The 25,611-nt window shown below is 43.6% G+C and overlaps 1 protein-coding gene across 2 annotated transcripts in view; it reads left to right on the forward strand.

Annotated features, from left to right (window-relative positions):
- PSD3 (pleckstrin and Sec7 domain containing 3) overlaps window positions 1-25,611 on the forward strand; it is a 507,571-nt gene that overhangs the window by 59,475 nt on the left and 422,485 nt on the right. For both annotated transcript variants that reach the window (XM_054700958.1, XM_054700957.1), the window contains one exon: window positions 22,041-22,897. In XM_054700958.1, the coding sequence (XP_054556933.1) occupies window positions 22,160-22,897 (738 nt within the window). In that variant the 5' untranslated portion in view covers window positions 22,041-22,159. The remainder of the gene's footprint in view (window positions 1-22,040; window positions 22,898-25,611) is intronic.

Genomic DNA, 25,611 nt, shown 5'->3' on the forward strand with positions numbered 1-25,611 from the left:
TTGTTTTCTTGTCTCAGCCTCCTCTCATTTAAACGGCTCTCCACTGTCAAATCAATCTTCCTATAATAGCACCATTGTCCTGTCATACTCCGGCTAAATGACCCCAAAGTAGCCACAATTGCCTATGGAATCAGGTTCATACTCCTCAATCTGGCTTTATTATCAGGTTTTCCTTCTCTATCCCCTCCTTTCTTCCTCTTGACTTTTTATTAAATTATAATGCATTAGTCTCCCCCTTATCAGTGGGGGAATATGATCCAATTCCCCAGTGAATGCCCGAAACCAAGGATAGTAATGACCTTTTCCTATACACACAACCCTAGGAGAAAGTTTGATTTCTAAATTATACCCGTAAGTGATTTTAATATCAGTAACATAATTTAACACAATTATAAAAACATACTAAAAATTATGTGAATGTGGTATCTTTCTCTCTCTCAAAATGTTTTATTGTGCATATTTATAGACTGCCACTGACCATGGGTAATTGAAACCATGGGAGGTGAAGCTGAGGATGGGATGGGTAGGAGGCACCTATAATACACATACAGAAAAGTACACGCATACTAAGTGTACAATCGCTCAGTGCATCCACAAACCGAATACACCCAAGTGTGTCAGATCAAGAGAGAGAAACTAATACCCCAAAAGTTCTTTCTCACACCTCTCCCACAGCTACCCATTCACCTTCAAGGTCACTACTATCCCACCTTCTAAAAAACAGTGATTCATTTGGTCAGACTTGACTTTTACAGCCCTTCTCCTACATGCAGGACTAGGGAAGGCTCTATCTTCGGGTGCATGGGATGCCTCGGGACCCCTGACTTTCAACCTATGGCACCAAGTCTATTTGAGTCCCAACAGTCAATGGATCAGAGTGTCCCCAGATATCTACCTTCATCTGAATTTGCTCAAGATCTGCCAGTTGGAAGCATCAGGGGGACAGCTGATGAGAGTTGGGCAGGGAGGTCTGATGATGGGTAATGTTTAATGATAATACAAAGCTAAGATCATGTGAAGTATCACCTCCCTCCCATTTCCCCAGCCCAGCTTCCTACTCAATGCATTTCAATGAACAAAGCCACAAAAGGCACCTGCAGTCCTGGCACTGGATCTTTAGACATCCCCACTACAACCCAGAGCTTTTTGTACCCCAAGTGGAATGCCTCCAGTGTGGAGGGCTGCCCACACTGCTGTGACCTAAAGAACATTCTCACTGTCTTCCAGGGGCAGAGACAAGAAAATATTTTGTTAGCTATGATTCTTTTAAACAGCAATGCAACCCATGCAATTAGTTATTGCCTTATTGTAAAATTCAACTTTCTGTAAGCATTTGTATTGAATATAAAAAATTAGTGAATTAATTGAAGAAAAGTCAAGGGGGATTATGCACAACCCCAACCTACCTCTACACAACTAGTTTAATTTTGCATTATTTCCTAGGTAGTGTACACATCCACTCCAAATTTTATACTGCTGTTATTTTAGTGTTTATATCAGGAAATTATCGTTGAGAGGCCTTTTGTTTATACCAACAAAGGATCATTTTTACAGATCTCTTTTTAAAAGGAATCACTTTAATACAGAGAATCATGGGGCCTTCCCGGTGGCACAACGGTTGAGCGCTGGGTTGCGAAGCTGCCCGCAGCTTCTGCAGCGCCGGTTCGATCCCTGGCCACTGGGCGAGGATCCCATATGGCGCACAGACCTCTCCCACCGCCCGCTGCTCCCCTCAGCAGTGTATTTCGTCACTCTGCCTGCTCTGCTCTCCCCTCTGGCTCTGGTGAATTCTCTCACCCTCCTGCAACTTCTGACTGTACCCAGTGCTTGTATAAATAAATAAATAAATCTTTAAAAAAAAAAACAAAAAACAGAGAATCATGAAGTCTGCCTTTCTCTCCGTATTTTTTGCCATTGCCTTCATTCAAGGGCACTGTCTAGCTGAGCTCAAACAATGGCAACAACTTTCTAGTGCAGGAAGAGCATTGCTCCTGCATTGTCAGTTATTGGCTACATACATTTGCAGTTATCATCTTTTTTTAAAAATGATTTGTTTTTATTTATGCATACAAGAACTGGGGTGCAGGTCAGAGCTGTGGGGGATGAGAGGATTCACCAGAGACAGAGTGGGGAGCAGAACAGACAGATCTACTGAAATACACTGCTGAGGGGAGCAGCAGGTGAGACAGAGAGGTTTGTTGTACCATGTGGGTAGCTCCCTGAGGGGGCTCAAACTCATGCTGCAGTGGCTGGTGATAGCTTGATAGTGCTGAGACTTAACCCTTGGAGCCATCAGGGAGGCCCTGCAGTTACCATCTTAAACTGGTTATTCCTCAGAATCTCCTGGAGTAAAGTACAAAGGATGACACCTACCCCATCTCCCCAACTCAAACTACAAGAAGCTTTGTAATATAAACCAATACCTAGCCCCCACACTCTGAGCAAAGACTTGCACTCATGTGTCACACAGTGCCTGGGCAGCAGAGAGGTGAGGGCTCTGCTACAGGTGGGCGATGTACCCACTCAGGAGGGAACTCTAGTCCACCTGGTCCAGGCTCTGCCTCTGTGCAGCCTTCCCTGGCCCTCTTCCCCTCGCCATTCCTAAGGGCAGGATCCCAGGGTCCCAGAATGGACTCAGGCATTGAACTCTGCTGAGTCTCATCTTGTCCCTTTTCTCAGGCTCTTCAGTTCCCTTCCTGGCTTCCTCCACACCCTCCTAAGTGCTCCTTCACCAAAACCTCCTTCTCTGTCCCTTCCTAGGCAGCCCCGGGTGGTCCTCAAACCAGAGCCCCAGCCCTCAGCCCTGGCCACGAGCCTTGTTTACCCCTCCTGGAAGGGAGCTGCAGGGCTGTAGACACATAGGGGGCCTCCCTGCAAGATATATCTCCACCCTCAAGAATGTGCAGAAAAAAAAGCTTTCTGCTGAGGAAGGAAAAAAATTGTTTTAAAACATTCCATTTTAAATTTCACATCCATTTCCACTTACATAAATTGAGAAACAGGAGCAGTTATTTCTGGGAAGGTCCCGTGGGATTTTGCAGAAAGGGTGGCATTTGTGTCAAGCCATTAAAGACAGATGGACTAAAATAGGACATTTCTCTTAGAGGAGCACGGGAGGGCAGAGTTCAGAGGGGGGAATCTCAAGTGTGTGGGAGAACTTTGAGGATCCTGATACAGCTGGAGTGCATGTTTGTGGGGTGTCTGACCACAGCAGGACTACAGCCCCACATCACCAGGGCTGAACCCCTCCTCCAACAGGCCAGCACACCCCCTCTGCTATGATCACCCTGGAGGTCTCTGAATCCCCATCATCCTTCACCTGAGCCCTCCCTACACTCTCCAAAAATGCTCTAATGTGACCCAACCCTCCTAAAACTTGTCCACATAACCACCTCCCCTCTGAAACATGGAATTCTATGCAGACACTTCCATGGCCATCAAAGGCCATTTTTTCCTTCCATATTCTATGTAAGCAGGAGCTCACGGCACCTCCAGACCCTTTTCATTTAAAATTTTTGTCTGGGCCTCCCTGGTGGCGCAGTGGGTTGAGCGCAGTGCTGTGAAGCTGTCCTCAACCTCTGCAGCACAGGTTTGATTCCTAGCCAGCCAGGGAGATACCCACATGGCACGGCAGACCTCTCCTGTCGTGCCCACTGCTCCCCTCAGCAGTGTTTTCAATCTATGTGCCTGTTCTGCTCCTCGCTCCGTCTCTGGTGAATTCTCTCACCTTCCCGTGCCTCTGGCCTGTACCCCAGTTCTTGTATAAATAAATAAATCTTAAAAAAAAAATCTTTGTCCTTTGAAGTTCACACTGACCCACTTGTCCTTGTCGTCTCTCAGTCACTCTTCTCTGTCCGCTGCTCCCCTCACTTTCTCTCCACTCCAAATTCTGTCACTCTTTCTAACTCCAACATTCCCAGGAAAGGCTGTTCAATCCCTGATATCTAAGATTTTTCACCAACTTATTTCAAATGATCTTTTCTTTCCCTTGCTTTAGTCACTCACTCTAGTAGCTATCTGGGGGCAAATGTAGCACCTCCAAAATATCTGGGGGCCAATGTAGCACACTCACAGCAAGCTCCCCACATGCTTCAAGTTTAATTGTTCAAGAATCCAGAATAGAAAATTCTTCAATTTCTTTATGGATTCCACTTCATTCATTCTCCCCTTACTACCAACCAACATCCTCACAAATGCCTCCTTCTTGCCTAGGTTCAACCACATATTCTACTGTGTGATTCATGCAATTGCATTTTACAAATGCCATACATTCTTTTATCTGCCCTACCTTTATGAATGTACTATAGCAAAATCTCCTGAGTAGCAGTATGAAGAATGGATTAAGCTAGAAAGAAAGATGCTGAGAGGATAAAGTGATTCAGCAGCTATATATATTCTTTCAGAAGGTAAATGGACTATAGAAATCTTTGGCTGCACTTACATTTGGTAATCATATTCTTCATTAAGAATTAATAGTATTTAACTTGATCAAATCATTCAACTTTGGGTTAGTGATGTTCCACTGGTCTTAGTTTTTGAATGAATGTCCCAGATTATCTCACAATATATTTATGCCCACAAGCTTTTAAACATTTATAGCTTGTGGTTTGGGGGCTAATCATGCTTGAAAGTATCTTTCCACAGTAATTGGAAAAAGCCTCCCATATTCAGCTGGCTATTTTTAGACACAAGCAACCTCTCCCCCCTTCCAAATCAGATTGCTTTCAACTTGGAGAACAAGCACGCTTATTCAGGACACGTGTGTGCCAGCCCTGACATCCTGAGGCCCAGTGCCTTCAAAGTATCTGGGTTGAAATAGTGCCTGGAAAAAGTGATTGAAGTAGCTATGAGTTTTGAAAACTTCATAAATAGCCATACAGATTTTGAAGATGTATTTAAAGCAAATAAATAGAAACTAATTCTACCCAAGTATCTGGAAAATAAAGAGGCTAGGAATGGCTCCATTCTCAGTGCGAAGAGAAATGGACAGTGGAGAAAGAAAGGTGAGGAACTGAATTGAATTAATGCCAAGAAGCCTGCCTCAGGGAAAGGACTTTAAGTGAATCTTTTATACATGTACTGTCTCTAAACCCAAAACTTTGAAGTGAAGCAAACACATAGGGCTTGCTGGTGTTGTGGCGGGAATGCTGGAGGGAGCAAAAGAGGGAGGCCAGGTGTGCTGCCAACAGAAATAAAGGTAGATCTCGTGCCTCACACTCCATGGGCTCTCCAGTTGTGGGTACCCTCTGTTTTGACCTACTGGGGCACTCTTGTTTTCACCTACTGGGGCACTTCACCTACTGTGGTACCCCAGAGAAAATGCGGGAGGGAAAAAAATGAAGCTTCCATGAAAGGCAGCTGAATAAATTAGTTTTCGTTTTCATCGTTAGGTCAGAAAGAATTATATTAATTCCTCTGTAATTCTGGAACTGGAATAGTTTATCTTGAAGACACAGTACAGTGAAAAGAAGGAAACAAAGCAGTTCTTTTTGTTTTTTTGGTGCCGAAACCCAGGAACGAACAAACAAAGCAGTTCTGTTGAAAGAAACTTGACAGATTAATACCCATAGACACACTATGACTAGGTAATTTCATGCCAGTATAAAAGATGTATTAATGGCCTTCATCTGTTATGTTCTTGGACCTCTGGGGCCTGATGGGAGGTGTTGGTGGCAGGGTGACCAACGGAAAGACTCCTGTCAGAGTCTGACTCTTCCTAGCTCTCCAATTTCAAAGAGGTAGCCTCACTTCTCTGAGAATTCTTTCCTCCTCTTGGACTAAAGTGGGTTCAGCCACCTTTAGAAGCAGGAATTGCTTAGGACAAAGTCTGCAGACCCACCTGTGTGAGGCTGAGAGACCCCTTGGCTTGGAATTTATCTTTTCTGTCAAGTAGGAAGTGAGTTCATCCACTAGTGAAGAAGCAGGCCGATGTGAAGAGCTTTGGCAAAGTGTCTGGCGAGCAGATGGTGATGAGGAAAAGCTGCAACCCACAGGGACATATGCAAGCACAGACCAGCAGGAAGCCTGCCCCCGTGGCTCTGCACAGAGACAGCATTGCCCCTAGTGGGAGCTAGAAAATGGAATCTGTGAGGGTGGGAGTGCATGAGACAGTGGGGCTCAGAAAAAGGTCCTATGGCCAAAGGTGAGGCAATATTGCAGATGGATAATTCATGGTACAACTTTCATATTGAAGACTGACAAGTACTACAGTAAAGAAACAGAATTAATTCTTTCACGCTCACTCTTTCCAGAAATTACTTTGCCACAGAAACTTTTAAAAATATGTTTGTTAAAATTTTATTAAACATAACTGATAGGTCCTAGATCCAAGTTCCCAATAACAAGACAGATAATGCCCTCAGACTGAGCTCCTGCCTCAGACCTTCTATTTAGTGTTGCTGAGCCAAAGCCCCAGGGCTCGTCTCTGCCCACTCCTGCTCCAGCCCACAGTCTGCACACCCCAGCCTGCCTGCAAACAGCACACCTCGTGGTTTCCTTGGGTTTATGCTTTGTATAATCAAAACCTAAATGCTGCCCTTGCTCACAAATGCTCTCCTTCCTCTTTGGCAACTTCAGATTCAAATTTTGAGATTTCAGTTAGAATCACCAGACGGTCATGTTCATTCATCAGGGGTATTTTGTAACCTGGAGAGGAGTCATCTGTTTAGAAACGTAACTCACCTGAACATCACTGTATTAATTCTACAAATTGCTTCCTTTCATATTTCCTCTCTGGCCTTTGCTTCTATTCTGCAAGGGCTTGGGGGGAGGCATTTTCATTTGCAATGTTTTATAAGTGAGCAGATGGGGATCAGAAAGCCCAAGTGACTGTCCCAACGTTACCATGTCTGGAAATGGCAGAGGCAGGCGGTCTCCTTTCCAGGCCAGGGTCTCCTTTAAAGTGGGCGTGGGGCCCATCAGGAACAGGAGGATCCAAAGCACTTAAGGAGTTGATTCTACAACAACTGCTTTTTCATCTCCCATTTCTTCCTCGTCACTGTTGGCACCATAGGGTCTGCCTCTTAGCATGGGCCTCTGCTGGCCAAGAGGGGGGAGTCTAGGATGGGAGGAAACTCATCAGTACCCTGTGCACATGTTCCTCCTCACAGCTGCTGCTGCTCTCAGTGTTCTGAGAGCGGCTCGAGAGTGTTGTTTTTTCCCTGTTACTAAATGCAAAACAAACACAATGCAGGGTCACGTGTGTGTACACACTAGTGTATTTCTTTTAGAAGCAAATATTTGTAACAGCAGGGAGCTGGAAAGAATGAAAACTTACCTTTCAAAAAAAAATTTTACATCACTTACACATATTTTCAAAGTAGAGAGCAGCTAAAGGAAAATTCCCAGCCACCAGGGCAAACAAGGAGCCCCAGAAACTGTGCTGTCGTGGAACTTTAGCCTCGTTAGTCCTTAATTTTGGGGCATTCACTTGGGATGGTGGGTGCTGGAAGGCTGGGCAGCTGCTAGCTTACAGCGGGTTCTTTCATCCCACTACCTCATCCCCAGGGGCTGTGCACTGGACAGTCCACAAGGAAGCCGTCTGAGGAAAGCCCTTGCACCAAGATCTTAGGAGCATCATGGATTTGCACCAGCCAGAGTAATAGTGTTTGAAGGGACATCCCACCCCACCTTGAGAAATTAATCCTTATGGCCAGAACTTTCGGTTGTGTCACCCTGGCCAGCAAATACCTTCCTAACATCTTTCAAGATGCATCCTATGGAAGGATTTCTCCTGTCAGGCCGTCCTGACTACCGAGGGAGACAGTGATATTAAGATGAAAAAGGGGCCCTAGTGTGGATGCCTGGTACATGGAAGAAGCAGTCATTTTCCATTATTTAAACAGCTGCACAACCTAATGAAAAGCATTCTGTTTTCAAACAGTTGTGCTTTTAAGTGTTGCTTTCTGCCCTCCACCCCTCACTCTTCTTTCACTTGATGTGGCCTTTCAAGATAAATAGGGCCTTTTTTTCCTACCATGGCAAGGTTCCCCCTGAAAGGCTGTGAGAAGCCTGTGACTCCCATCCAGTCGAGGTGGTTGATGATGCCTGGCTTGCAGCACGCCTCTGCCTGCTTACCTGACCGTGTGCCCACCCACCCTAGTGCTCCCGGTGGGCTCTGATCTCCCAGCAAAAATGGCACAGTGTGTCTCACAGGCAGTGTCTGCATCCTGGCAGGGACGTGGTCCGAGTACTGCAAAGGCTGACTTTGACATCTGTCAGATACTACCACTTAGTGAGGCTGCTGCTTCGTCAAGTTACCCTTGGGGACTCCATTTCCATGTCTAAAACTGGGGGTGTCAGTGGGTAAGTGGAAACTGGCAAAGTGCAATCTATGATGTGTCTGGCAAATGAAGCCTCCATCAGCTTATTCCCTCATGCCTGGCTCAGAATGAACCAGTTATTCCACATATTCTTACCAGATATTACAGAAAGGTTTCCTGGATTGAGTTAAATACAATGAACTTATATTAGCTTTCGTATACTCAAAGTCACTTCTCCCTCAAAAGCCTTAAGAAACCTTCCTTATCATGGTTTCCAAGGCCCCCAGAAAGACCCTCCACACTTCCCATTACACGTGCTTCATAACTTTGAGACACCCCTTAACTTTTAACTTCATCACTTTGAGACCCCCTTAACTTTAATCTACTTTTCCATTTCTATGCCTTTCCTGAAGTTTTCTCAGGCTTGGGTGTGCATTGTCCCAGCCTTGACCGTTGAAATGCTGACCTGCAATGCCCACCTCAAATGGCACTTCTCCCACAAGCCTTCCCTGACAACTCTGTTCCATTCATGTCAACTCATAGCTCTCTTGAATATTTTTTGCATTCTGTCTTATATTAAAGCTCTAGAGTTTTCTGTCTTCTCCATTAAGTTTTAAGTTTATTAAAGGCAAGAATGTGCCAGTTGAGTGCCACATTTTTCAATGTGCATATATTTATTGAGCATCCACTGTGTGCTAAGCTCTTGCTGGGGACTAGGTGCCAGCCCTGGGGAACAGATTTCCAACAACTCAGTGGGCGAGTGGGTTATCTGTAGCCACATGTGGTGCTGTGTGCTGTGACACCTTCTCTGCAGAGACTCATTCATAAGTGAGTAAATATTTGCGCCATTGTCCTCTTGTCCCACTCTCAGCTTGATCTTCAAATCAAGCATTTATGATGCTTTTTACAAGGCAGCTCTCACCCACACCAATCTCCTTATCAAACTGTTGTTTAGCCACACCCTGGTGTTCTCTCCTAAACACACTTTCTCTTTGTAGTAGGCACAGGCTGAGGGTTCTTTAAATCTCTAACTCCAGTTCATTTTGTTGAACAATTCCATCTTCAAGTCCTTTCTCTCTGCTCACATTTTACCATAAGAAGTCAGAAGGAGTCAAGCTGTTCCTTCAACACTTTGCTTAGAAATCTCCAAAACATCTCATTTTGTCACTGGCAATTTCTGCCTTCCACAGAATGCTAGAGCACCAATGTAATTCCACCAACTGCTTTGTCACCTTGTAACAAGGATCACCTTTTCTCTATTGTCTATTCACAAGTTATTTATGTCCATCTGAGACCTCATCAATGACCTTTATTGTCCTTATTTCTACCAACATTATGTACATGATTATTTATGTATTCTCTAAGCTGGAACCTTTTCTGTGGTTCTCCTTCCCTTTTTGAGCTCTTACCAGAATTGTCTTTAGGAGCCCCTTCGTGATGATCTCAGCTTCTTCTAGCATGTACTTCAAACAAATCCAGTCTCTACCTATGACCCAATTCCAAAATTACTTTCACATTTATAGCTGTTCGTTATAGCAGCACCTGATGTCTTGGTACCAATCTCTGTCTTAGTCTTAGTCAGCTCAGACTGCTGTAACAAAATGCCATAAACAGAGTAGCTTATCAACATCAAAAGCTTCCATCTCATACTTTGCAGGCTGGGAAATATAAGATCAAGGTGTCAGCCAATTTAGTGCCCTATGAGCACCCTCCTGATTCATTGGCTCAATTCTCAGTGTTTCCTCACATAGAAGAAAGAGAGAGAAAAAAAAAGGGAGAGAGGGAGAGGGAGGGAAGTGAGAAGAGAGAGCAAGAACACTTCCTTTGACTCATGTATGCCTTTTTTAAAAAGATTTATTTATTTATTTATTTATACATATATACATATATACATACACACATACATACAAGCACTGGGTACAGTATACAAGGACTGGGTACAGTCAGAAGCGTGGGAGGGTGAGAGAATTCACCAGAGCCACAGCGGGGAGCAGAACAGGCAGAAGGACCAAAGTACACTGCTGAGGGGAGCAGCGGGAGGCAGGAGAGGTCTGCACGCCACGTGGGACCCTCCTCCGGCGGCCGGGGAGCAGCCAGGGATCGAACCAGTGCTGCAGAGGCTGCGCGCAGCTTCGCAACCCAGCGCTCAACCGCTGCGCCACCAGGGAGGCCTGACTCATATGTCTTTTTTTTTTTTTTTTTTTTTTTTTTAAATATTAATTTTATTTTTATATTCCCCCATACAATTGCAAACGCCCCATTCTGACCCCAATCCTTCCCCTCCCGCCCCCCACTCCCAAAAAGTGTCTCTGGTTCATAGTTTTTTGTTGATTTTGATTTTCACTTTCTTATATTCATTTCCTGGTCCCTTATTTAAGTTTTCTAGATTCCTGCTATGAGTGAGACCATCCGGTATTTTTCTTTTTCTTTTTGGCTTATTTCGCTGAGCATGATCCCTTCCAGTGCCATCCATATTGCTGCAAATTGCATGTGTTTATCTTTTTTGAATGCTGAGTAATATTCCATGGTATATATGTACCACATCTTCTTGATCCAGTCATCTATTTTTGGGCATTTGGGTTGTTTCCAAAGCTTAGCTATTGTAAACAGTGCTGCTATAAACATAGGAGTGCAGGTGCTCTTTGGAATTGATGTTTCTGTGTCCTTTGGGTAAATACCTAGGAGTGGAATTGCTGGATCATATGGAAGCCCTATGTTTAGTAGGTCCAGAAATCTCCACACAGCTCTCCATAGTGGTTGGACCAGTTTGCACTCCCACCAACAGTGCACAAGAGTTCCTTTTTCTCCACATCCTCGCCAACATTTGTTGTTGCTAGTTTTTTAATATGTGCCATTCTCACTGGTGTGAGATGGTATCTCATGGTAGTTTTGATTTGCATTTCCCTGATTACAAGTGATGTTGAACATTTTTTCATATGTCTGTTGGCCATTTGCATTTCCTCTTCAGAGAAGTTTCTTTTTAGCTCTTCTGCCCATTTTTTGACTGGATTATTTTCTTTGTTGTTGCTGAGTCTCATCAGCTCTTTGCAGATTTTTGTGATCAGTCCTTTATCATTAGTGTTGGGTGCAAAAATGTTCTCCCAGTTGGTGGGGTTTCTCTTTGTTTTTGTTATTGTCTCTTTTGCTGTGCAGAAGCTCTTTAATTTGATGTAGTCCCAGCTGTTTATCTTTCTCTTCACTATCACTGCTTTGGGTGATGTGTCTTTAAAGATGTCTTTGATGTGCAAATCCCGTAGTGTTTCGCCTATATTTCCTTCTATGTATTTTATGGTTTCAGGTCTTATGTCTAGTTCTTTAATCCATTTTGAGTTGATTTTTGTGTATGGTGTGAGGTAGTGGTCAAGCTTCATTCTTTTGCATGTAGCGACCCAGTTTTCCCAGCACCATTTATTGAACAAACTTTCTTTGCTCCAATGCATAGTCTTTGCTCCTTTGTCAAAGATTAGTTGACCATAAATCTGTGGGTTTATTTCTGGATTTTCTATTCGATTCCATTGGTCTGTATGTCTGTTCTTGTTCCAATACCATGCAGTTTTGATGATTATGGCTTTGTAGTATAGTTTGAAGTCTGGGAGTGTGATGCCTCCATTTCCTTCTTTTTTTTTCAGTAGAGCTTTGGCTATTCGGGGTTTTTGTGATTCCATATGAATTTCATCAATAATTGTTCTATTTCTTTGAAGAATGCCATTGAGATTTTGATTGGAATAGCATTGAATCTGTATTGCTTTTGGTAGGATGGCCATTTTAATAATGTTTATTCTTCCAATCCATGAGCAGGGGATGTCTTTCCATTTCTTTGTGTCTTCTTCTACTTCTTTTAACAGTGTTTTATAGTTTTCTTTGTATAGGTCCTTTACCTCTTTTGTTAGATTTATTCCCAAATATTTGATTTTTTTGTTTCGATAATAAAAGGGGTGGTTTTTTGATTTCTTCTTCTTCAGATTTATTGTTTGTGTATAGGAAGGCTACTGACTTTTGCGTGTTGATTTTGTATCCTGCCACTTTACTGAATTGATTGATGAGTTGAATTAGTTTTTCTGTGGAGATTTTGGGGTTCTCTATGTATATTATCATATTCTGCAAATAGTGATAGTTTGACTTCTTCTTTTCCTATTTGGATTCCTTGGATGTCTTTCTCTTGTCTTATTGCTCTGGCTAGGACTTCCAGTATTATATTGAAAAGCAGTGGTGAGAGTGGACATCCTTGTCTTGTTCCAGATCTTAATGGAATTGCTTTCAGCTTTTCACCATTGAGAATGATACTGGCTGTTGGCTTGTCATAGATGGCCTTTATGATGTTGAGGTATGTTCCCTGTATCCCAAGAATTTCAAGGGCTTTTATCATGAATGGGTGTTGCACTTTGTCGAAAGCTTTCTCAGCATCTATTGATATTATCATATGGTTTTTATATTTCTTTTTGTTGATGTGTTGGATAACGTTGATTGATTTTCGGATGTTAAACCATCCTTGTGCCCCTGGAATGAATCCAACTTGGTCGTGGTGAATTATCTTATGGATACATTGTTGGATTCTGATAGCTAAAATTTTATTGAGGATTTTTGCATCAGTGTTCATTAGGGAGATTGGCCTATAGTTTTCCTTTTTTGTGTTGTCCTTATTCGGTTTTGGTATTAGTGTAATATTGGCTTCATAGAACGTGTTTGGTATTGTCCCTTCCTTCTCAATTTTTTGGAAGAGTTTGTGAAGGATAGGCATTAATTCGTCTCTGAATGTTTGGTAGAATTCATTTGTAAATCCATCAGGTCCTTGGCTTTTGTTTTTGGGGAGGTTTTTAATTACCATTTCAATTTCGCTGCTTGTAATTGGTCTGTTTAGTGTTCTATTTCTTCTTTATCTAGCTTTGGGTGATTGTAGAGTTGTAGGAATTTGTCCATCTCCTCTAGATTGTTGAACTTGTTTCCATATAACTGTTCATAGTAGTTACTGATTATTCTTTTGATTTCTGCTGTGTCCGTTGTGATTTCTCCTCTTTCATTTATGATTCTGTGTATTTGTGCTTTCTCCCTTTTTTCCTTTGTGAGCCTGGCTAGGGGTTTGTCTATTTTATTTATTTTTTCAAAGAACCAGCTCTTGGTTTCATTGATCTTTTGGATTGTTTTTTTAGTTTCAATTTCATTTATTTCTGCTTTGGTTTTATTATTTCTTTCTACTGGTTCTGGGGTTTTTTGTTGTTCTTTTTCTAGATCTTTGAGCTTCGAGATTAGGTTGTTTCTTTGAGTTCTTTCTTGTTTTTTGATGTGAGCTTCTATTGCTATATATTTTCCTCTTATTACTGCTTTTGCTGCATCCCATACATTTAGGATATTGGTGTCCTCCTTGTCATTCAATTCAAAGAATTTTTTAATTTCTTCTTTGATCTCCTCGTTAGTCCAGTGGTCTTCCAGTAGTGTGGCTTTTAGTCTCCATGAGGTAGGATAGTTCCTTGCCTTCTTTTTATGATTTATTTCTAGTTTGATGCCTTCGTGGTCAGAAAAGATGGTTGGTATGATTTCAATCTTGGTGTATCTGTTGATGTTTGTCTTGTGCCCCAGTATGTGATCGATCCTGGAGAATGATCCGTGTGCGCTTGAGAAAAATGTGTACTCCGTTTTTTTGGGTTTAGTGTTCTATAGATGTCTGTTAAGCCCAATGCTCTAGGTCCTTATTTCGAGCTTTAGTTTCTTTACTTATTTTTTGTCTTGTTGATCTATCCATTGTTGATAGTGGTGTGTTGAAGTCTCCCACTACATATGTGTTTTCTCTGATGTCTGTTTTCAGAGAGGACAACAGTTGTCTGATATATTTTGGTGCTCTTTCGTTTGGTGAGTATATGTTAATGAGTGTTATTTCTTCTTGAAGTATTGTCCCCTTAATCATAATGTAGTGACCATTGGGTCTCTTTTTATTTTTGAGTTTGAAGTCTGTTTTATCTGATATAAGTATAGCTGTTCCTGCTTTCTTTTTTGGCCCATTTGCTTGTAGGATTGTTTTCCATCCTTTGACTTTGAGCCTATTTTTATCTTTTGTAGCTAAATGTGTTTCCTGGGACAGCAAAAGGTGGGTTTTGTTTCTTAATCCAGGCTGCAACTCTGTGTCTTTTTATTGAAGAGTTTAGTCCATTTACATTTAGAGTTAATATTGATATGTTAGCATCTGTATTTGCCATTATGTTTGTCTTTCCTTTGATTTTATTTATTTATTCTTTTAATAACTTTTTTTTTTTTTTTTGGTCTTCTTTCGTTGTTATTCGTCCCTCTGAGGTTCTGGCTTTAGGATTCCTTGTAGTATTTTTTGGAGTGGGGGTTTAGTCGCAATGAAATTCCGGAGTTTCTCTTTGTCTGGGAAGGTCCATATTCTTTCTTCATGGAGGAAAGAGAGCTTTGCGGGATAGAGTATTCTTGGTTGGCATCTGTTTTCTTGGAGTCTGTTGACTATGTCCCTCCACTCTCTCCTTGCCCGTAGTGTTTCTTCAGAGAAGTCTGATGTCAGCCTGATTGGTTTTCCTTTGAATGTTATCTGTTTCTTCCCTCTCTGACTCATATATGTCTTAATCCCACTAATGGGGCTCCAGCCTCATGACCTGATTAGCTCCCACAGACCCCACCTCCAAGTACCATACATTGGGATTTTTTTTTTTTTTTGCATAGAACTGGGGTATAGGTCAGAGGTGCAGGAGGTGAGAAGATTCACCAGAGACAAGTGTGGAACAGAACAGGCAGATTGATTGAAATACACTGCTGAGGGGAGCAGTGGGCAAGACTGGAGAGGTCTGCTGCACCATATGTAGGTAGCTCCCTGGTTGGGGATTGAGCTCAGACAGCAGTGGTGATAGCTTGAGAGTGCTGAGACTTAACCCCAGGTCACCAGGGAGGCCCCAAACAATAGGATTTTAACATAGAATCTTAGGGGAACATAAGCATTCAGTCCATAAGGACAGTCTTCTGTTAACTTGATCAATCTGATGTGATGTCCCCTCTTCTAAGCCTCGTAGCACTTTGGTTTTGTTGCCTTTGGGATATTTACTTGTCTATGCCTGGAGTCAGAACTACCCACATAGTAGGCTCTTTGCCAGGTATAAGCTGCTTCCAGCTGCTATGTCCTTACCCTGTAGCCCCATAATACAGGGCTCACAGTACCTGGCACACAGCAGATGCTTGACAACAATGTTGAAATAGTGAACTTGAGTCACTTCATGGCGATGACAAGGCCCCATTGATGTTAAGCACATTGGTTGTTCAAATGATTTGTTTTGTTGTAAAAGAAAGCCCCAGGATGCCAGTTCTCCTCTGTAGTCTTATCAGGGTAATTATTCAGTAACACTCTGAATAATAAAGACATTTTTATATTTTGCACACACACACACACACACACAAAAAAAAGTTGAATTTTCACATTTGTGCTGCTGGTGAGGTATGGGACCAGCTTAAGGCTTAAGGTTCTTTCCTTTTCATCATTTTCTCCAAACCATAACCTAGGCCTATCTCATTTCTTTAACCTGTTGTATCTGCCAAATAAGTATAGTGGAAGCCCAGAAATACCCAAACCAAGCAGGAACTTCATTTTGGCCTTACTAGATTCTAGATTTCTCCCTTCCTGTACCTTAAGGGACCACATTATACCTTTCTTGAAACAAATTATGTTTGGTGCTGACCCAGATGACTGGTTCTTGACTTCTGGATCATTCTGTCCTTGTAGAAATTAGAGAATGGGTAAAAGATGCAACTCCCCAAGAACACCATTGTGTTTTTCCCCTTCTGAAGGCATCATGGGGAGCCATTACTGGAGAATAATGCTACTTCAGGGGAAAAGTAGGCACTTAGCCAATGTGTTCAATCATTGTTTTTATGAAAACCTAATAAAACTTCCTACACTTCTACTAAAATAGTGCCTTATTGTACAAGTTGATATATCACACACATAGCTGTCCAAACTCGTTGCTGAATTAGTCGTATTTTCATTGCATTTCGGTGAATTTGATTGTCTGGTATACATATATAAAATCACCAGAACATAGTTCTGATCTGAGTTTATAAATGAGCCAAATATTTTAGTTATGAGAGAAGAGTTGCAACATCAAAATAATCTGGATGGCTTTTGAAAATGATTAGGAATTTGCCAGAATAAAGCTTCTGAAGTCTTTTGAAAACTTCTTTCTTTCCAGTGTTTTCTCTTTGTTACTTTCACCGCAGGTTACAATTTGTGATTAGCATTAAATAGTGACAAAAAGTGCTAGAAAGTGGAGGATTAATGATGGCTGGGGTGTCTGGTGAGGATCTGAGAGAGATGATGGACTCAAGACAGGCTCCCGGAAGGCAGTATTGTTTGCAGAGGTGAAGGCCCCCAGCAAAAGTCTGAGCTTTGCATTGTGGGGATGGAAGCCTGTCCTTTCAGAAAGGATCATTCAGGGGAGTGTGCAAGAAAAGTCTGGAAAAGGGGAGGTGTAGGCAGACCACTGACTGTGGGGTCCATCTTTAAGTTGGAAACACTGGCTGTGGGTGGATTTTGTTGGAGACACTACCATAGGTCATAGCTCTAAGACTTGGGGTCTTGGAAGACAGCTCTGGCAGCAGTTTGTGAGATGGGTTGATGGGATAAGCACTGGAAGGACTCCATAGCAGTGACCTGAGGATGGGACAGGTTGTTGCTGAGAAGCACTCGAGTGTACTGGCTATACTTCAGACCCAAGGGTAGAATTACCACAAGAATGGCTCAGGTGTTGGTTTTCCCCTGTAAGTAACCTTGGGCAAGTTGCTTCATCTACCTGGACTTCCATCTCTTCTTTCTTTCTTTTAAGTTTATTTATTTATTATCTTTTTTTAAAAAGATTTATTTATTTATTTATACAAGCACAGGGTACAGTCAGAAGCGCGGGAGGGTGAGAGAATTTACCAGAGCCAGAGCAGGGAGCAGAACAGGCAGAAGGACCTAAGTACACTGTCGAGGCGAGCAGCTGGCGGCAGGAGGGGTCTGCGCGCCATGTGGGACCCTTGCCTGGTGGCCGGGGATCAAACTGGCACTGCAGAGGCTGCAGGCAACTTCACAACTCAGCGCTCAATCGCTGTGCAACCCAGTGCTCAACTGCTGCCCCACCAGGGAGGCCCCATCTCTTCTTTCTTTAGTACTCCTTGAGGACTAAATTGGATAGCAAACAGGAAGTGCTAGGCACTAGATAAAATTACCAACTTCAGTAGAACAGGCCACTGTCTCTGATTACTTAATTAGATGTGTACATAGAAATAATTTCTATTCATCTCATCAAGTTTTTTTGAAAGCAGTTTCCAGTAAATCACAATGAAGATGGTTTCACTGAAGAACAATTTGGAACAACCAGAGCTTAAGTAGAGGACTTGTAGCCTTGGGCTCTGGCTACTTCTCAAAGCATAAACACCTCAAACCTCATGCCTCTGTGTCTTTAAAGCAGAGGATCTAGTATTTACATTGTCCTGAGAATTAGAAGTAATACATATAAAATGCCCAATGCCGTGTCAGGCAGATAGCAGACATAAAGTAGACATTACATCAGGCATAAATAGTAGCTATTATCACCATCATCGCCATCACTGGTACACAATTTCAGTTACACAAATCCCTTTATAATAATGGAGGAAACTAAGCTACCACACTGAAGCCTTATTTGATAGTGTAGGGGTAGGAATGATCATGCTTATTCTTGGCATTTCTTGGCTCTCTTAGGTCACGTCTCCCAGTTTGATCCTGATGTCCATGCCGTTGACATGCCCTCGCTCAGCCTCTTCATTCCTTCCTGGCCCTTCAGGTTTCATTTCTGTCCGTGCTCCACCAGTTCTATGCTCCATTCCTACCTCTGCCTTTTCTCATTCTTTCTTTCTTTTTTTTTTAAAGATTTATTTTTATTTTTATACAAGAGCTTGGGTACAGGCCAGAGGCATGGGAAGGTGACAGGATTCACCAGAGACAGAGTGGGAAGCACAACAGCCAGACAACTGAAATACACTGCTGAGGGGAGCAGCGGGCGAGACAGGAGATGTCTGCCACACCCTGGCCACTCGGGAATTGAACCTGCACTGCAGATGCTGCGGACAGCTTCACAGCGCGGCGCTCAGCCTGCTGCACCACCCTGGAGGTCCGTCTCATTCTTTCTTGATTCAAGAATGCATTTTCTGGGCCTCCCTGGTAGCACAGGTGGTTGAGCGCCGCACTGTGAAGCCGTCCGCAGTCTCTGCAGCGCCAGTTCGATCCTGGCTGGTGAGGGTCCCACATGGCACGGCAGACCTCTCCTGTCTTGTCTGCTGCTCCCCTCAGCAGTGTATTTCTTCAGTCTGCCTGTCTATTCCCCGCTCTGTCTCCTGTGAATCCTTTTACCCTCCTACGTATCTGGCCTGTACCCCAGTTCTTGTATAAAAATAAATAAATCTTAAAAAAAAAAAGAATGCATTTTTCAAACCTATCCTTACAGCAGGAGAGATAAGTCAATACCTTCCTTTCTTCCTAACAGGCTGTAACTGCCTAGCAGGTCACAACCAAAGTGGGTACAGTGACTTGAGGGGCCTCTCCACCAGGGACTGACAGGTGTGGACTCTACCTTCTGAGAGAAAAATGAGCATTAAGAGGCAGGTTGTGACACCCTTGACTTGAAACTCTGAATGGAATATTTCCAGGAACCCTTGAGATCTGGGACACGAACCTCTAACACTTGTTCTCTGCAATCCCTACTCCTGACAGAATTACTCAGACAAAGATTTTGATAAGGTACAGTTTTTTCTATAATCTTGAATCATTTAAGCAGTTAAAAGTAGTGGTAAAATAGCTTTAGAGAGGATAAAGTTCCTGGTCAGCAGAGGCACATGAGTGGGGTGGGTGAATCTTTCCTGAGAAGCCAATCTTTGGGGATAGGAGGAGCAGAGAGATTGGACAAGCTGTGTGTGCTGGGTCCACCAGTCATAAAGAGGATTGGCAAGAGCTAGACCAGATAGAGTCTTTAGCCACCTCTTCCCTAACCAGGTTGATTTAAGCCAGTTATCTCATCTCCTTACTGTCTTTCTTCATTCTTAAAAGGAGGCTCATGCTGCCCACTTCCTAAGGTTGTCAAAAGGTATAAGAGAAATAAGGTCTCTGATATCACTCTCCAGTGCCCACTCCCCACTCCACCCTTGTTAAGATTCTGTAATGTCCTTTTTCTCTCTAAGAGTGATAAGAAATCGCTAGCAAAAATATACTTTAAATTATCTGCTGTTTGCTCATACACCTTATGAATCCCAAAGGTGAGTGGTGGTGGAAAGACACAAAGTCAACTTAGAATCCTTTCATGGAAAGTAATCTTGAGTTTTCAGAGAAATGAGAGACAATTATTTCATCTAGTGTTATTATGAATAATATTTTGACAACACCATCCTGATACAAAGATTTAATATATATTAATTTGGGTTTCACAAAGTTCTCTTACATAGATCATCTCACTTATCCTTCAAAAAAATTCTGTCAGTCTGGAAGAGCAGAAAATTATTTCATTATTTATTTATAAAAAGTCCACTGAGATTCAGAACTTGCTGTCACAGCTAATATATGATTATATCAAGACTCATACATGTATCTCCAGTCCCAAATTCACCACTAACCTTTCCTCATTCCAGTTAGTTCCTTGGTGCTTACGTGCTTATCCATCAGATAAGAAGCACTAAAAACCTGCTCAAATTGTTCCACTGGGCCAAACAATTTTCTCTCAATCTCAGAAGTGTCTAAGTATAAATTCTAAGAGTGGTTAACATTTATCGAGAAACCATATGTGGCAGATACTACACTAAGTAGCCCTTTATATTCTTTCACTTAATCCTCTCAACAACCCTATGCAGTAGGTATTGAGATCTCATCTTCGAGAAGAGAAATTGATTATCAAAGAGATTAAGTACTTTGCCCAAAGTCATATGGCCACATTGTAGACTCAGAGAAATGTCTGGTGTTTACCCTAACATCTCCTGCAGAACCCCAGCCTCCAAAAGATTCCCAAATGCTAAGGAAGTATCTTAACTCCTTTGTCAGTTGTCTGGAAATGTGATCAGGGAAGTTATAATGAGGTAGGGGAAGACCTGTGTGATGTTAAAAAGGGAAAAGCATCCAGAGTCCCAACCACCCATCCTAAGAACTTCCAGAAACTCACCTTGACTAGTGGACTAGTGGTGGTTAGCCAGGGTCAACTACTTCCTGGGTGCTTATAATATGAGGGGCAGGAGGTGATAGAGAGAGGGAGTGATCTCAGAGCAGTCAACATACCCAGCCACATGCTCAGGATAGTTTCCTGGTTCCCTTTCAGTCAAGTTCAAAGTGACAGGTATCCCCTCCTCCACCTCCAACACACACATATACCCTACTTTCCCCAGGAACAAGGTCAGCAGGACTCAAAAGTTTGTTTTCCATCCTGACAACTCTTGAACAGATGGTAATACTCAGAATGGGAACTCTGAATGAATTTTCAGGTGATTTGCTATTCTCACAGATTAAGAAGCTAGTTAAAAACAGCAAACAAAAAACCTCCCTGATTTGTTACCTGGATATTTTTTCTTATTTCATTTCTCCTTTTATTGCTATTTCCCTGTTTTTTAAAAAAGATTTATTTATTTTTATACAAGAACCGGGGTACAGGCCAGATGTGCGGGAGGGTGAGAAGATTCACCAGAGACAGAGCAGGGAGCAGAACAGTCAGACTGAAGAAATACACTGCTGAGGGGAGCAGCAGATGAGACAGGAGAGGTCTGCTTCACCATGTGGTATTCTCACCCACCGCCGGCAGGGATCGAACCCGATGCTGCAGAGGCTGGGGACAGCTTCACAGTGCCACGGTTGAGCGCCACCAGGGAGGCTCCTTTTTTTTTTTGTTTTGTTTTTGTGATGCCAAATATGCTGATGTAGGGCTGTGGAGTTACCCTGGGGAATTCCCTAGAAACCACAGGATTGAAAGTAGAAATTAATCAAAATATGAAATTATTTATCGCTGTATGTCATACTTCACAGAGCTCTTTCATGTGTTTAGTAGAAATTAATGCAGGCCAGTAGATTAAAAGGACATTTTGCAGTTTATTGAAGGTTTCACCTATCAATCACATAGCATCCTACAGGTCAGACACCAGATAACAGGGATAGAATGAGAACCATCAAGAAAAAGGAGTTCCATCAGACATATGAGGGTGAGAGAAAACAAATCCTCATTATCCCTGTAGGGTAAATGAAGATGGCTCAGGCTTTTGTGCTGTTGGCCTCTGTGGCTATCACCTGTGGCCTTGAATGTAGCAGCAATGCTTGGGAGTGTGGACTCAGGGCACGCATGCCTGATGGCGGACACCTGGAGCCTGGTGTGGGCATGTGTAAGTAGGGATACCTGAGCCTGGAGGCTGAGCCTATAAGGGCAGCATCACAGAGGATGGTGTGCGGTGGAGAGACCATGAGACAATACCAGAGAGAGTCCCAAGAGTAATGATTCACTGGGAGCTAGGAGGCCTGCCAGCCTCCTGGCCCCCGACCCTCTTGTACCTGGTTGCCTCGCTACAAATGGTGTAGAAAGATTATCAAAAGCCTGAAATAGCCACTGAGGGCTCCAGGAATCTCCTTTACCTGTCTCCAGAATCCATAGAAAATCTGCCCCATGCCTTGCTGGCATAACATCCTCCCACCCCTCAATCCTAGATCGAGAAGTGAGTACCCAGTTCAGGCCCAGCCAACATCCCAGATCCCTGCTCCTTGAAGATGCCTCCTGGGTCTTAAAGTGTGTCCTTTGCTTCCTTTGGCAGTTAGTTTGTCTACCATGAAGCCGAGACACATCTGCCCACAGCTGCTGGCGTTTGCATCCCTGGGTTCTGAGATCTGACACTCAACCCCTGCAAGGATTGGCCCTACCCCCTTGGAGGAAATGGCTGAGCAGCCTCACCACCAGCAGATGAAAACTTCCTTCCTTTTCATCCAGCTGCAGGCCCCCCCTGCTCGAGCTCACCCCGCCCTGTGGACAGCAACCCCAGGGGGCCTGGAAGAAGGACACATTTTCCCAAGGCCCAGGACAGGCATCTTGGCAGGCTGGGACCTCAGGCACCCGCAGGACTGGGCTGCTCCTCCCTCGAGCCTGCTGCAGACGGAGGGCCGTGGGACAGAGGAACCAGCTGCTTTCGGTTACTCTGCGCAGCAGGAGGAGGAGGGAGAGGAAAAGCCTCGGGATCTGGATGTAAGGAGGGGTGGCCTTTGCAGAACTCCACATCACAGGCGTTCCCTGGCCCCTGCCTCCAGGAAATGTGGCCGGCTCCAGCCCCTGTCATGCAGACTTCCTAGCCCAGCTCCCAGTATGAGCAGTGGGAGTGGCCATCCATCCATGGACTGGAAGCACTGGCCGGTCGTGACTGCCTCCCGAGAACCGTGGGGCACAGACCCGCAGTCTTGGACTGCTTTGGGATGCTCAGTTTCACTAGCCACCCTGGCCCATGCGGCGGACAGGCCCATGCTGAGGAGAGGGGTTGCCACCTGCCAGGTACTCCCCAGGAGCTGCGAAGAGGACACAGTTCCCACCATGCAGGCAAGGAGGGCAAGACTCTCCATATACTGTCCACCCATTCACACCAGCAAGAGCTGTCCGGTGCCACCTGCTGCTCCACTTCTCAAGGTAAGAATATATATATGACTTAGTCCCTGGACCAGCAGTTCCCACTAAAGAGACTGGAGACAGGGGACAGAGTTGTCTCTAGGACTTCCAGTTCCTTCCTCAGTGCTCTGCCACCTCCCCAGGTATTAGCAACATTTTGTTTGGAAGCAGAGGGAGAATAACTGTTTCCCCAGGTTTCTGTCAAGATAGTAGATGGAAAGGCAGGTAGGAGATGCACACTTTCTAAAAGAAGACCAGACTGAAAGACTGAAGAGACACCAAGGTATTTTTGAGTCCTATGTTGAGCCAGCCATTATGCAAGGTGTGTTCTTACACCCCTTTATCCTCATAATCCCCCTGAGAAATAGAATTCCTGTCTCTAGTTTCAGATGAGGGAATTGAGAAATGACTGGGAACAAATCTTCCTTTTCCTTCCTAAAAGACAAACACAGAAGAAAACCTGTTCTCTAGAGTGAATATTGGGGACTTGGGAAGGCTTTGTTGAGTTTTATGGAAGATTCCAGAACTGGAGAGCAGCTTTGGGACAGATGTGAATATGCATGGTCATCTTTATCTCCAGGGTCATCCATCGTGATCTCCTAGGGCCCAGATCGACTTCCCATCTGCCCCCTGTATATCCCAGGGCATCAGCCTCCCAGCCTTCAGCTTAAGGGGAGGGAAAGGAAAGCCTCACATGCCCTCAGGGTCTCTTCTAGCTCCACCGCCAATCACTGCTGTACTTGCCCTTTGCTCTTTGCATCTTTTTCTCTGCATCTCTGTCTCATTCTCCTCCTCATGCTGGTACCTGAGCCCTTCTTGCCTCTTCACCCAGCTCAGGGGCACTGTTCCCAAAATGGCAGACAAAATTAAGAGCTAGGCTTCCCCTCCTCTTTTTTCACCACAGCAAGGGATCTTGCTATACTTTGCACTTGTGCCAGTGAAGGGGGTAAAAGTGAGGAATACTGTGTGTGTTGGGATTGGTGGGCTGAGATGAAGGAGGGGGACTCTTGGGGCATGTAGAAAATGGATGTGGAGGAGATCTCAGGGAAGTCTTAGGAGAAATCAGTGACATTCACAACATTGGGAAAGGGACCTTCCCTAGGCTTGGAAGTGCTACTGCCTCATCTAGATTCTGTGACTCCTATGTGCTCCTAGACACATCCCTCCAGCCCCTTCCTCCTTTTAATAGGGAGTCTGTATGGCCCTGGTTAAGAATCAAGGAGAGAGGATGGGCCCATGTTCTCTTGGGAGGGGAACTTTTGAAAGAAGGAAGATTCTAGTCTGTGTCCTTAAGAAATAGTTTACATTCCATCCTAGTTCTTTTATCACTCATTTCCTTCAGGGGTTTAAGAGGAATGACATACTTATGTGTCAGAGCCCAGTCCCTCTTTGTGGGGTCACACAGTGGTTACTTATGTACTTTAAGGCTGACCTAATGACTTGAAAGCTCCAACTTGCCCCACTGCCGCTGCCACCTTCTGGTTATAAGCCAAAGCCTCAGAGTTGTTGTGTTTCCTCCAGGGAGTTGGTGCAAGTGGGAAGATTTCTGCCTTTTAGTCTTCTTTAACCACTTTTGCTAATGGATCCGCAAACATCCACCTCTCCGGAAATAAAGTCTGCAGGATTCCTGGCTATAAACTTAGAAACCCCAGGTTCTAGTCTTAATCTCAGTTTTCCCATCTGGAAACAGATGATATTCCTGCCTTAGCGTTGCTATAGTGACTTTAGTTAAATGTTAAGCCAGTAACAGGGACCCCCGTAGCCTTGTTTTATGGATCAGAAGAGAAGGTGCAAAATGAGTGAGGTATAACATAGGGGCAGTTAGAGGTGTCGATGTGGGTGGAGATTGGAGCCTGGTGAGTGAGGAAGACCACAAACATATGTCTTGACCTTGCTGGCAAATGATGTGATGATTCTCTGACGTGGGGAGAAAGAAGTTGGGAAATTAATGCTTTCAGGACAAGGTTTTAAATTCATTATGGCTATTAATACCCTGATTTCTCCTGCCTGGTGTTAAATGTTAGAGAAAAGAGCAGAAGCAAGAGATAATTTTTCCATCTGCCCAGCCCTGTCCTCTGGATTGGGTAAATGAGTACATGAGAATTACCCAATCCTTTCATGTTTTGGAATTTTGCTGTCACTTAGTCACAGTAAAGTGGTCAAAGGCTGACTTCCAAAGTCTTTTCAACTCTGAATGGTTAGAACTCTGAATGATAGACTCATGAAAATTGTTATTAATTATATTTATTAAAGTGAGATGTGTATTACTTGGAAGCAAAATTTATTCCTACAGATATATCTTAAAGTTGAGAGGAGTTGAGCTCTTGTATCAACTTTCTAAGCCAAAAAATATAGATGTTAAGTAGAAAGTGTCTTTTTCACAGTACTTCAAATGGCTACATTTATTCTCTCACTGTTGTAACAAATGGGTTCCAGAGCAAAAATATTTGCCTGTATCTTTCCAAGTATCATACTAGTGAAGGCAGTGAATCAAATCACTTGGTTCTCAGTTTATACTTAGGGTTTTAGTAAAAATTATTTTCTCAGGCCTCCCCGGTGGCACAGCGGGTTGAGTGCAGCACTGTGAAGCTGTCTGCAACCTCTGCAGTGTGGGTTCGATTCCCGCTGGCCAGGGAGATATCCACATGGTGTGGCAGACCTCTCCTGTCTCGCCTGCTGCTCCCCTCAGCAGTGTGTTTCAGTCAGTCTGTCTGTTCTGTTCCCCGCTCTGTCTC

The sequence above is a fragment of the Talpa occidentalis genome, unplaced genomic scaffold, assembly GCF_014898055.3.
Source record: "Talpa occidentalis isolate TD23 unplaced genomic scaffold, MPIMG_talOcc4v2.1 talOcc4.4, whole genome shotgun sequence".
NCBI lineage: Eukaryota > Metazoa > Chordata > Mammalia > Eulipotyphla > Talpidae > Talpa > Talpa occidentalis.